Genomic DNA, 13,277 nt, shown 5'->3' with positions numbered 1-13,277 from the left:
AATAAAAATATTAGTTCATACAGGGTTCCTACGGGTCGTGGAATTTCTGGAATATCCTGGAATTTTAAAATTTCTATTCCAGACAAGTCAGGGAGTTTTATATTTTCTTTGTCCAAGTCATGGAATATCAGGGATTTTTGCATTTTTGAGTTTTTCCATTTGTCAAAATTTATTCTATACCATATTAAACTGAACTTGGAAAAGATGTCAATACTGTGTTACTAATTGTGGGTAGCTGTGGCCTACATATTTTACATGGAGTAAAACCAAGGTTTTTCAGTCAATAAACAAATTGAGGTTGAAAACATGAGGTGTGGATCATTTGAGGTCAGAAGGAGGAATTGATAACTTTGTGGTAAATAAGGCCTTCAATCTGCATCCTTGTCAAGGCAGTGATGCATCCTTCAACTCGAGGAACTGAAAAGACTTAAAAGAGCAGAAAAACTAAACATGAAAAGGAAAACTCTCTCTGATGAGATGAGCTTGATGAGCTGAAGAAAAGGAGGATGCCTCAGCTATGGAGCAATCTGCTGATGACCTTGCATTAAAGGCAGAAAGTGTCGGCAATCTTACATTGATTGCTCAGTCAAACAGTCTAACACAGTCTGCAAAAACTAAATGTGAAGAATGAACAAACAGAAAATCCTTGTGTTTAAAAAATTGTAGAAATATTTCTGAAAAATATCAGTCCATTTAACAAAAGAAAAAAAGGGTGTATGTGTTTAAGTTAGATTTGTAATAAAACAACTGTGAATAAGTAAATAAAGTTTGAAAGATACTGTTTGTGGCTGTTTTTTGTCTGTTCAGTGCTCCATTCATTATAGGTCATGGAAATTTAGCTTTTTAGTTTGTAAAAGTCATGGAATTTGACATTTGGCTCACCTGGGAACCCTGTTTACATAAAGTAATGAATTTAATAAAACATTTAAACGTGACATCTATGAAATATAGTGTATACAAAGAGAATCACAATGCTGACAAGCCATGTTCAGTAACAACTTTTGGATTTGAAATAAAAATAAGTAAATGTTGTTTGTGTTAAACACCCACAGATCAGCTGTGCACTGCAAACCTGGCATCTGTGAAAGCACAATAGCACGTGCTGCTCCTGCATCATACTGCAAAGACGTGGCGATGGTGCGTCTCAGCTCTCCTCCGCTGGCCTTCCTGCGTTGTTAACCAACGTTTCATTTTGACAAAAATAATATCCAAAGCTTAAAGCCTAAATAATTACCTATGTGCATATTGCATATCGCAATAGGGCAGGCAATTGCCTGGGACCCCACATTTTGAGGGACCAACCCCAAGGGCTGATCATTTAAACAGTCAGAAATGTTAATATAAACATCCAGCAACATCTCTGCATCCTCCTTAGTTGTGGCTGTCCTCTCTCATTTCAATGGTTATGTTTCTGTCGTCTCGCCTCAGCCGCCTTTTTCAAACTGGCATAGAGCTTAGGTAGGAAATGCATGATTTGATTTAACATGAAGATGATTTTCTGTCTGGCATAGCCGCTCGCTCTAACATTAACTTAGATAAATGTTCGCTATTAGGCGCATATTCAAGGGAAACTTCCAAACGGCTTTTTTGAGCCCTTGAAGGGCACTTTAAGAAAAGGACGCCATTAGTGTTTCAAACGAAAGTGAACAACTGAATCCCTTTACTAAGGGCCCTTCCACAAGGCTATTAGTGAAGGGTACATGCAGTGGTCACTTGAGAGGAATAATCATTTATGGTCATGTGACCCAGTGAATACTAGTGATTCATTTTTAAACTTAGATGACGGGAGAGTTGGGGTGTGACGGTATGGGATTTTTTCTTACTGCGGTGAAGAAGCAACAAATTACACGGTTTGGTGGTTAACCACTCCGCCAACCCACCCCCCAGGAATTATGGAACAGTTTTTCCATAATTCCTATTAAACTCAAAAGATTACGGCTGTCACGATAACTGCAATATCATAATACCGTGCCACTGACAAGCCAACCGCAGAGGACTGCAAAAACTGCAGCAACCGCGATATTTGCATATTTTTTGAAAGGTTATGTCCTTCTCGTTTTACACTTTATGCATATGCACTAAATATTAAATAACTTAATAATGATAGCATAATGTGTACCATGATTGGTACAAAACAAGCCTAAACAGACAGTGAATGCGAGAGAGATCGACTGAGCGCATGCGATTACTGACTGACAGCCCGCCTGGAACGCGTGGAGATGAGTAGATGTAGATCGGCTTATACTTGTGAAATATCAGCAGAAAGTCTCTATTTTAGTCAGATTCGAGGATCGGAACTATTATACATATAACAATCCTGATGATAAAATTGTAAGGCTATTATGTTATGTAGACCCTTATTTTGACATTCTCTTCTGTTACTTACTTCCTGTTTCAATGCTCTATTTAGTTTCATTATTGAACATGACCATTTATATATATATAGCAAGATATCAAAAAGACAACAAAGTTATAGAAATTAATATTATTTCATGTAATTATTGTTTATGTGTATTATGTTAATTTTTCATATGAAACAAAATTGCACCATCCCGTAAATAACTGGACAAAACATACGAGTATGCCAATCTCCTCTCGCAAAGGCCTCGGAGACTCCCAACTGTCACTGGCCTGAGGTTGTAGGCTTAACGTTACAGTAAGTGTGCTGCTTCCAAGTCCTGCGAATGCCACAGGATAGTTGATTCTAAGATGTGATCTAAGATTAGTGGTATTTCCTCAAGAAACCAATATTTTCTGCTATAAATACGGTATATTGCCTCATCCAACATGTCACAGACCTTGAAAATCTGTCTGTTACGGCAAAATCCAGCCAAAAGTCCTGTAGTGTTACATTCAAGGAACTTCCTCAGGACTCAGTGTCTAACTCAGTGTTTCTCAACAAAGGGGGCAGCGCGATCTCCGAGAAAGCATCAATGAAAGCAGCGCATATGGTGTGTAATGTGAAGACATTATGACCTTGAGCAGGTTTGGCATAAATAAATTATAAAGGTCCTAGAAAGGCCAAGCAGAGCGGCCAGGATTTACAGCTTTGCATCGCCCACACATCGCCCGGAGAGCATTCACGATCAGAAGTCAACGTCTCGACATTTTCCCAATTAGCAAATGCTCTCCAAGCTACATCCTAGCGATGGAACTTTGTACATCTGCTGTCCATATATATCTATCTATCTTTGTCTTTCTTTCTTATAATATTTCTTTCTTTCTTTTTTTTAATTATAGAACATAGATATGTTCTTAGCTATACCTTAAATCGCATTTACCTCACAGGTATCCTTAGTTATGACGTCAGTATCAGCCCCGAATGTGTATGATAGTTGATCGTCTGAAACTACATACAGTTCTCCAGTAAAGTATTAATGTCATTCATAACTGATTATGTGTCCATCGTTCATCATGGTGTCAGAAGATGGTTTGTGGAAAGGAGAAAGGCCTTTAAAGAAAGTCAAGTTTCATCGAAAACACTTGAAAGGAGAAAGTTTCACTTACCTTGTTAGAAATGGCAGAAGGCTTCCGAAGACCTGAACCATTAGTGTTTGCTGGCAACATTTCTTAAGCTTTGTTCACGAAAATAAAAAATGGAGAGGAATTAAGCTCATCGAAGAACACCAGGCTCATAGCCTATGGAGGTAAGGAGATACCCACAGCAGGCTTTGCTACTTTCACCTGCCACTCAGAAAGAGCATATAACCTCTCATTCTACGTGGTAAAAAGAAATGTACAACCATTGATAGGTCTACCAGAATGTTTACAAATGAAACTGTCTGTTTTGTTCAATAAAGAAATTCATCACAAAAGATGAAGTTTCAAGCTTTGCAAGCCAAATTTATTCTGAATATCCAGACCTTTTCAAGGATGAGATTGGAAAGCTTCCAGTTACATATTCAGTGAAACTGGAGACTAACAGTTGCAAAACCTGCACACAAAATCCCAGCAGCCATGCAGGGTAGGGTTGAAGCAGAAATTCAAAGAATGGTCCATATGGGAGTTCTTAGTCTCGGAGTCCACTGAACGGGTATCATCGATGGTGGCAACCCACAAGAAGAGACCAGGGCCGGCTAAACGAACCACGTCAGGGCACAGTTTGGAGCGATCACACTAGTCAAATGAACCGGGCTTTGAGGTCAAACGTTCTCAGGCCTGGTTCAGAGCGCCTAAAATCAATAGCTGTCTATCTTTACTATTTATGCAAACAACCTGAATCTCAGATAGTAAAAACAATAACAATTAAACTGCTAATTTCTCACATTTCTCATATTATGAGAGCATACACAGTACACTTCATCATTTCATCAAAGAACCCTGAGAGTTTCTGTTCAATCAGTCTTTAGGAAGAGAGAAAGAGGGAGAAGGTAAATAATGGAAAATAAGAGAAAAAGGCAAAATAAGAGGAGGTTGGGTACACTTCTGAAGCTGGAGTTGGATGAAGGCTTTTCAGTGTTGAATTCAACAAATCCAGGTGGGTTGCTGCTCATGTAAGACTTGATCCAGTTCTGGTACTGAGAGACTCTGGAGTACACACCGGGATATTTGGGTCGAGCACATCCTTTACTAAAACTCACGATGCCAGACTGAATCCACAGAGAGTCTTTCTTACTGACCATTGGACCTCCAGAGTCTCCCTGTATTCACAAACATTCAGCATTTATATATCTGACGATACACAGTGAACAACTGTTATAGACATAGGCATGCAATAGTTAAGACATGTTGATATCATTTAGAGACTGTCTTAAGAACTAGTTTGACGTAAGGCAAGCTCACACTACACGACTTTTAGCTGGATTTTTTCTGTCGCAAACAGATTTCCAAGTTCTGTGACAAAAAGCCCAGATTGACAAATTGGTGGTCATTGCGTTAGGCAATGCTTGTTCAGTATGAGCAGGTCAGTGATGTGATCTGAGCATGTGTCTTTTTTCCTGCACATATGACTTCAACAACGAGCATGAGCATCTCTCTAAATTCTCACATGAATTAATGTGAGAAAACATTTTTTCATTCTTGATCTTGCAGATCTTGTAGATTGTGCATCTTATCGTGTTGTGTAGTATGAGTGCTGCTAATACAAGATGAGAAACTTTTGTGTTGTGTGAGCACCTTGGCGAGTGTATAGTCGTCTTGTAGTCCTGTGAGCTTGCCCTATCTAGCAAGTGGTAATCAGTCTTACTTTTTGTATTCAAATTAGACCTATGTTTTTAAGTAACTGACTTAACAGAAAAGTTATGAACAGTCTTGCAGAAAAATATTAGTAGTTTATGCAACCGGCCACAGGTGTAGTATGAAAAGCAGTCATAGTGTACAAGTTTACATAGCTTACATAACTACTAGGTTGGCAGTGTAAAGTTTGCAGGTGGCCAAAATTGGTAGTGTTTTGTAAATTAATTTGGATTAAAAAGTGTTAAAATGAAAAACTGGTGTCTCACCTGACATGAACTTTTTCCTCCCTGATTTAACAATCCAGCACAAATCATATTGCTTGTGATGCTTATGTTGATCCCTTCATAAGCTTTATCACAGTCAGTGTTGTTCACAATGGGTATCGTCACCTCCTGCAGTGTATCAGGAATCTGGCCTGTGACAGATCAGAGGACACATTTTATGGCTTTCACTAAACATTTCTAGGTAAATTGTTGAGGTTTACACACTGTAAAACCTGATAAGTTACAGTAACTCAAACCATTTAAGTTTTAAAAATAATGCACATGAGTTTACAATACTCATATTTATTAAGTTAAAGTCACTTATAGTCACTTATATGGTTTAGTCAATCATTAAACTAAGATTTTATCCCACACATTCAGTTTGAGTTCAGGTAACAAATCTAAATAAATCTTAACAACTATATAGCTATTTTTAAATGGTTTGAGGAAACCTGTAGCCTTAAATAGTTTAAGTTCATCAAACTCAAGGTAATAAAGGTACGTAAGACTAAGCAAAAACTAACATTGGTGCAAAGCAATGATGACAAAATTGTTTGTATCTGGTTAATTGCCAAGCGAATGTTTCCTCACCTCCATATTGTAGCCTGCCCCATCCAGTGACCCAGCTCTCTGTTCCTGCATTAAATACACTACCAGCCGCCGCCAGACAGACCGGCTTAATGTAATCAGAGAAATTCACAGAAGAGTTGAGCTGGATCAGTGCTATGTCACTGTCAAAAGTAGAACCGTTATAGTTAGGATGTCTGATGATTCGACTCGCTGTCCTGGATGTCTCTTTAGGGTTTGAGCTGGATTGGTTCAGACGCCCGAAGTACATCAGTGTGTTAGACACACCAAAACTGTTAACAGAGAAAGTCTGCTTTAATCGCACTATTATCAATCTACAAATGTATCTTGAGCTTTATTTAACTTCATACTTCTGGAAGCAGTGAGCTGCAGATAAAACCCAGTCTTTGGTGATCAGAGTCCCGCCACAGTTATGGCCAAAGCCGATGACATGAATGCTGACTTGCCACGGCCAAGACCCTGCCGTCGCATTCTCCCCTCCAACAATCCTGTCGCTGAGAGGGGCTCGACCACACACTGATGAGAGAAAGAAGATATGAGGTTTCCCAGCTAACATGCTCACACACAGAAGACGCATTCTGTGTGAAACAAGATACGACAACTTACCATCTAACTGGCCGAGGGAACCTGTGTGTTCAGACAAAGACAAAGTAAGTAGACAGTCATGCAGGCAGGGCTGATGAAATGGTTTGTGTCGCCCACAATCGCTGTTTCACCTTTACATGAGCATTGGCACATGAAGAAAGAAAGATAAGGTCTTTCACCTGAACTATGGTGTTTATTGTTTTTAGCCAAAAAATACCTTTATTCATTTCATATGACTTTGAAATCATTTAAGTAACGAACCTAAATTAGGTCAGTTTCACAAGTGTGTGAATTAGATACTTCTGAATTTCTACAGGGTTATTTCTGAGTTTTTAAAATGGCCAAAATTATTTGATAAAAGTGATTTGGATGGATGGATGATGACCCAAAGTTAAAAATGTAGCTATAATTAAACAACTTGCATAATCTGTATGTATTGAGAGTTACTGAATATAAAATAGTGTGCTTGTCTTTGTGTGCGTTTTTCAAACAATGTGCGAGTAGTTTGATCAAGCATTTTACAACATATTACAAGTGTTACGTCCTGGTAGTTGCGTTTTCTCTTTCTCTCCTTCACTCTGTCTTTTTTCTTAGGAATGTTTTTGCAGCTAATATAATAATATTTAAAGGTGCCCTATATTCAAAAATTGAATTTACCTCGGCATAGTTAAATAACAAGAGTTCAGTACATGGAAATGACATACAGTGAGTCTCAAACACCATTGTTTCCTCCTTCTTATATAAATCTCATTTGTTTAAAAGACCTCCGAAGAACAGGCGAATCTCAACATAACACAAGACTGTTACGTAACAGTCGGGGTGTACGCCCCCAATATTTGTATATGCCAGCCCATGTTCCCAACATTATGAAAGGCATTAGACAAGGGCAGCCAGTATTAACGTCTGGATCTGTGCACAGCTGAATCAACAGACTAGGTAAGCAAGCAAAGACAATAGCGAAAAATGGCAGATGGAGCAATAATAACTGACATGATCCATGATATCATGATATTTTTAGTGATATTTGTGAATTGTCTTTCTAAATGTTTTGTTAGCATGTTGCTAATGTACTGTTAAATGTGGTTAAAGTTACCATCGTTTCTTACTGTATTCACGGAGACAAGAGCCGTCGCAATTTTCATTTTTAAACACTTGCAGTCTGTATAATGCATAAACACAACTTCATTCTTTATAAATCTCTCCAACAGTGTAGCATTAGCCGTTAGCCACGGAGCACAGCCTCAAACTCATTCATAATCAATGTAAACATCAAAATAAACAATGTACTTACGCGATTAGACATGCTGCATGACGAACACTTTGTAAAGATCCTTTTTGAGGGTTATATTAGCTGTTTGAACTTTTTTTATGTTGTTTAAGGCAAGCGCGAGCTCTTGGGGCATGGAGCACCAGATTTAAAGGGCCACACACCCTGAATCGGCTCATTTCTAATTATGCCCCAAAATAGGCAGTTAAAAAAATTAATTTAAAAAAATCTATGGGGTATTTTGAGCTGAAACTTCACAGACACATTCAGGGGACACCTTAGACTTATATTACATCTTTTAAACAAAAGTTCTATGGTACCTTTTATAACAGTAGTCATAATAAGCATATTTCCAGTACGTGCCTCATAGTATTGTCAACTCCTTCCATCAGACTCCTTGGTAATCCTCAGCAAACTTCGATATTCAGTTGGACCGACTCCTTTAATTCTTTTTGAGTCGGACATGCTACTTCGGCTGTGCGTCTTGCGTCATCAACCCGGAGCTAAATTTCGATTCAGTTCAATTAGTGAGCCGACTTGACCGGTTACTTCCTGAGAACCAGCTCAAAAGAACAATTCGTTCAAGAATCAAACATCACTGCTACCTAGAACTTTTTTTGTTACTAAAGTCTTTGGTGTGTTATTTGTAGAAGCTACTTAAGAGTTATTCCTTTAATTATAGTCGTATCTTGACCTGCCTTGTTCCTAAAGAATTCTTTCCTCCTCTCTTGATCTTGCCTGGTCCTCTCTGTTCTCCTCCAGTCTTGCTCTGCCAGTCTATTACTGCTACCTGCTGTCATTGTGCCTCATCCCTGCCTGCTGTTTGGACTAGCTTCACCTCCTCGCCATATCTTGAGTTATCTGCTGTTTTGTTAATAAACCCAGTGAACACTCATTCTGCATGTTGAGTCATCCCTCACAGATCCAGGGTTAAATGTTGAACTTGAGTTAGTCTGGGTTTGTTTTTGCTCTTTTTTTTTTCTTTGGTACCACTTTCATCCTTTTTCCTCCTGTGGGCTTATTATTTTGTGGTATCGCATACATAAATTTGTATAGCCTATATTTTTCCTTTTTTTCCTTTTATTATTAGTATTGTTATATCTTGTTTTCATTAATTGTAAAAAAAAATTTAAAAAACCTTTCTTTACTGGCACTTTTGTATAGCATATTGTCTCTCGCCACCATCATTACAGCACATATGATCACAATCTCAATGTTACGTCTTCTAACCCTATACCAAAATTAGGAAGTTGTATTACAAACCCGATTCCAAAAAATTTGGGACACTGTACAAACTGTGAATAAAAAAGGAATGCAATAATTTACAAAGCTCATAAATGTATATTTTATTCACAATAGAATATAGATAACATATCAAATGTTGAAAGTGAGACATTTTGTCAAGATGGGCCGAGGATCACCAATTCCCCCAATGCTGCGGCGAAAAATAGTGGAGCAGTATCAGAAAAGAGTTTCTCAGAGAAACATTGCAAAGAGTTTGAAGTTATCATCATCTACAGTGCATAATATCATCCAAAGATTCAGAGAATCTGGAACAATCTCTGTGTGTAAGGGACAAGGCCGGAAAACCATACTGGATGCCCGTGATCTTCGGGACCTTAGACGGCACTGCATCACATACAGGAATGCTACTGTAATGGAAATCACAACATGGGCTCAGGAATACTTCCAGAAAACATTGTCGGTGAACACAATCCACCGTGCCATTCGCCGTTGCCGGCTAAAACTCTATAGGTCAAAAAAGAAGCCATATCTAAACATGATCCAGAAGTGCAGGCGTTTTCTCTGGGCCAAGGCTCATTTAAAATGGACTGTGGCAAAGTGGAAAACTGTTCTGTGGTCAGACGAATCAAAATTTGAAGTTCTTTTTGGAAAACTGGGACGCCATGTCATCCGGACTAAAGAGGACAAGGACAACCCAAGTTGTTATCAGCACTCAGTTCAGAAGCCTGCATCTCTGATGGTATGGGGTTGCATGAGTGTGTGTGGCATGGGCAGCTTACACATCTGGAAAGGCACCATCAATGCTGAAAGTTATATCCAAGTTCTAGAACAACATATGCTCCCATCCAGACGTCGTCTCTTTCAGGGAAGACCTTGCATTTTCCAACATGACAATGCCAGACCACATATTGCATCAATTACAACATCATGGCTGCGTAGAAGAAGGATCCGGGTACTGAAATGGCCAGCCTGCAGTCCAGATCTTTCACCCATAGAAAACATTTGGCGCATCATAAAGAGGAAGATGCGACAAAGAAGACCTAAGACAGTTGAGCAACTAGAAGCCTGTATTAGACAAGAATGGGACAACATTCCTATTCCTAAACTTGAGCAACTTGTCTCCTCAGTCCCCAGACGTTTGCAGACTGTTATAAAAAGAAGAGGGGATGCCACACAGTGGTAAACATGGCCTTGTCCCAACTTTTTTGAGATGTGTTGATGCCATGAAATTTAAAATCAAGTTATTTTTCCGTTAAAATGATTCATTTTCTCAGTCATCTATGTTGTATTCTGAATAAAATATTGAAATTTGAAACTTCCACATCATTGCATTCCGTTTTTATTCCCAATTTGTACAGTGTCCCAACTTTTTTGGAATCGGGTTTGTACAGTATATGTACAGTATTTATCAGTATTTTACAGTTTATTATAAGTATTTTGCTTCATAAAAGTTTAGACACTATTCATTTCTTTTTATTATTATTACTGTTATTTTTCACATTTTAGAATAATATTAAAGTCATCAAATCTATATCTAAAATAATACTGTGGGGTTTATGTAGTGACCAAAACATTAAAAACAAAACAAAACAAAACTATCTTTTAGCTTCTTCAAAGTCACTCAACTGCATCTGATTCTTGAGATCCTGGAATTTACATGAATTAAACCCATCCATTAAAATACATAAATTATGCATTTCATACAATACAAATTCATACAAATGCAGAACTTGTGTTCATCTAGAACTAATTTCAAGCATTTAACCCAAGTCTTCAGGTCCAAAGGTTTTTTATAATCATAAGAAACATAAATTGTCAATTGTGTTTACAGAGTTAGGAATTCAATGTTTTGTCAGTTAATAAAATATTGAAACAAACATTGTTAAATGTACATCTTTGTTATGTTACACTTTTGTAAGTGTAACATAACTTACCTGCTATGTAGAGAAGTATGATTCCAGCAACACTCAAAGCGGTGTTAAACTTCATAATTATTATTTTATCTGTGATCTGACTGCTGTTTCCTCAACTGTCAGCTTTCTAATGGAAAGGAAAGCGAGTACCACTGCATTTATCAAGAGTCCTCTGCTCCACCCCACTGCTACGCTCATCTCTGACTCAGAGTTTGTCCAAACAAACAAACAAACAAAAAAGCTTAATGCTTGAAGTAGTAAAACTGACTAATATGACATCTACTAGGGGTGTAACAGTGCATGTATTCATCCCGAACCACTGAATTAAAAAAAAGATGCACAGAGATCACAGTGAAATCCTGAAGAGAAACAGTTTTGTTGTGTCGATGACAAATAATGTGAGTACATCAGACATCTTCAGCATTTTAATTTTAGTGTACTTTTATGAAGAGCAGATTATACATTTATAACCTACATAATTCACCTCGATATATTGTGACTTATGGAAACTGTTTTTACCCGTTGTGTGACTGTCAGTGAGCATCCACTTCCTAATTCCTATTACATTCTTCAAATGTTATCAAAGGATCATAACTACATGTTACACACTGTTAAGACAGCTCTGCACACCCACGGGCCTGATAACCTGAACCCTTTTAACACAAGAATCTTTAAAATGATTGATAGTTCTGGAATGTGACAAACAGTTAGTTTACGAGACGGGACGAGACACTAGACTGGATTTATAAGAACGAGACAAGATTTTTTTGCATAGTATTTTTTAAAAATCCTCAATAACAAAATTCCTGTCTGGAAAAAATAGTCTGCAGGTGCATTTTGTCACAGTCACATGGACTGTGTCAGTTTGTTTGTTTTCATCTGTCACGTGTTCCTTTGTTCTAGTCTCCTGCCAAAATCAGTATTCATGGACACTAATCCCATTCATCACAGCTGTTCATCATTTGAGTTAATCAATCAGTGTATTTAAGTTTCTGTTTCCGTTCAGTATGTTGTCGGGTGTCGTTCGTGTCTATTACGGTGTATGTTCCTCTATTCTCCTGTTGGATTTTCAAGTAAAAGACTTACTTGACTCTTATCTCCTCGTCGTGTGCTTTATACACCAGTGGTATTGTAACACATTTGAAATGTTTTCAATAATCATCTTGTACTGAATGTCATTTCAGTTCTACTTCCTGAGTATGAATTATCATAATGCAGCAAAAGACAATAATACTCAAGCACTGTAAAAGCTTTTGCCTCAAACTCAACTGACTGTTGATTATATATTATATATATATATAATATATATAAATAAATATATATATATATATATATATATATATATATATATAAAGTCTATGTATAATAATAATTAACAGTATATATATATATATATATATATATATATATATATATATATATATAATATACGATCATAGCCTATACAGTTTTACAACATAAACATTGCTCAGGTGGATTGGATGGATTGGATTCATCTCGCAATTGCTATTTCATTATAAAGTTATGAAGTCCCGTTTCATTTTTCATGTTGTTATTTGCACACCGACACAAATTACAAGTAAAAATGTCACTGTATATTGACAGTAAACATTTAGAACTTATAAACTTATAACTTATTGATATAACTTATCTTTATTAATATTTTAGATAGTATCTAAGATAGATAGATAGCTCCTTAGCCTGCTAACATGATCACGTTGCGCTAGGCGGGCGTAGTTTCAGCAACCAGTCACCTCAGTTCCAACCACGTCCCACCAAAATAGAGGTCCATGTTTAATAAAAAAGTTATCCCAGGTGAAAAAAAAGTACACTTCTATAATGTACTTATAGTGCTCTATTTTCATGCACTAATTTTGTACTTAATTTACTAAAAATTCTTCTTTAGTACTTCTTCTAATAATCTTAAGAACATCTAAGTGTACTCAACTGTGCTATTTTGAGAGACCATGAAATATGAACTAAAATGTGCTTTTAATATACTATCTCGGTATTTAAAAAATATATTTAGATACCACTTGTAGTACACTATGGGTTCAAATGTACTATAAGTAGTATCTAAATACATTTTATATTTAAATATATTTTTATATTTATTTACATTTTAGTATCTAAATACATTTAGTGACTTTCCAAACATCCAGTCCATACATTGCTTGGCCCATTGCCTTAAATTGGCTGTTCCTGATTAAATGGAAAGTGGTTGCTGGATGTAATCATTTT

General features: G+C 37.1%; 2 protein-coding genes and 1 pseudogene across 2 annotated transcripts in view; 1 reads left to right on the top strand and 2 right to left on the bottom strand.

The window, feature by feature from the left end:
- The window catches only part of LOC137005890 (zinc finger protein 721-like), a 271,315-nt pseudogene that overhangs the window by 1,249 nt on the left and 256,789 nt on the right, over positions 1–13,277 (top strand).
- Positions 1–13,277, bottom strand: part of LOC137005681 (uncharacterized) — a 1,355,627-nt gene that overhangs the window by 1,183,914 nt on the left and 158,436 nt on the right. The gene's annotated exons all lie outside the window — the stretch shown is intronic.
- On the bottom strand, positions 3,640–11,112 carry LOC137014439 (chymotrypsinogen A-like). Its single transcript, XM_067378750.1, has 7 exons — positions 11,058–11,112; positions 6,633–6,653; positions 6,377–6,542; positions 6,030–6,298; positions 5,442–5,590; positions 4,422–4,640; positions 3,640–3,717 (listed from the first exon to the last, which is right to left on the bottom strand). The coding sequence occupies exons 1-7, from the start codon at positions 11,110–11,112 to the stop codon at positions 3,640–3,642; spliced, it is 957 nt and encodes a 318-aa protein (XP_067234851.1).

The sequence above is a fragment of the Chanodichthys erythropterus genome, chromosome 3, assembly GCF_024489055.1.
Source record: "Chanodichthys erythropterus isolate Z2021 chromosome 3, ASM2448905v1, whole genome shotgun sequence".
Classification (NCBI taxonomy): domain Eukaryota; kingdom Metazoa; phylum Chordata; class Actinopteri; order Cypriniformes; family Xenocyprididae; genus Chanodichthys; species Chanodichthys erythropterus.
Note: the sequence above shows the minus strand (reverse complement) of the source record. Positions and strands in the feature narration are given on the sequence as shown.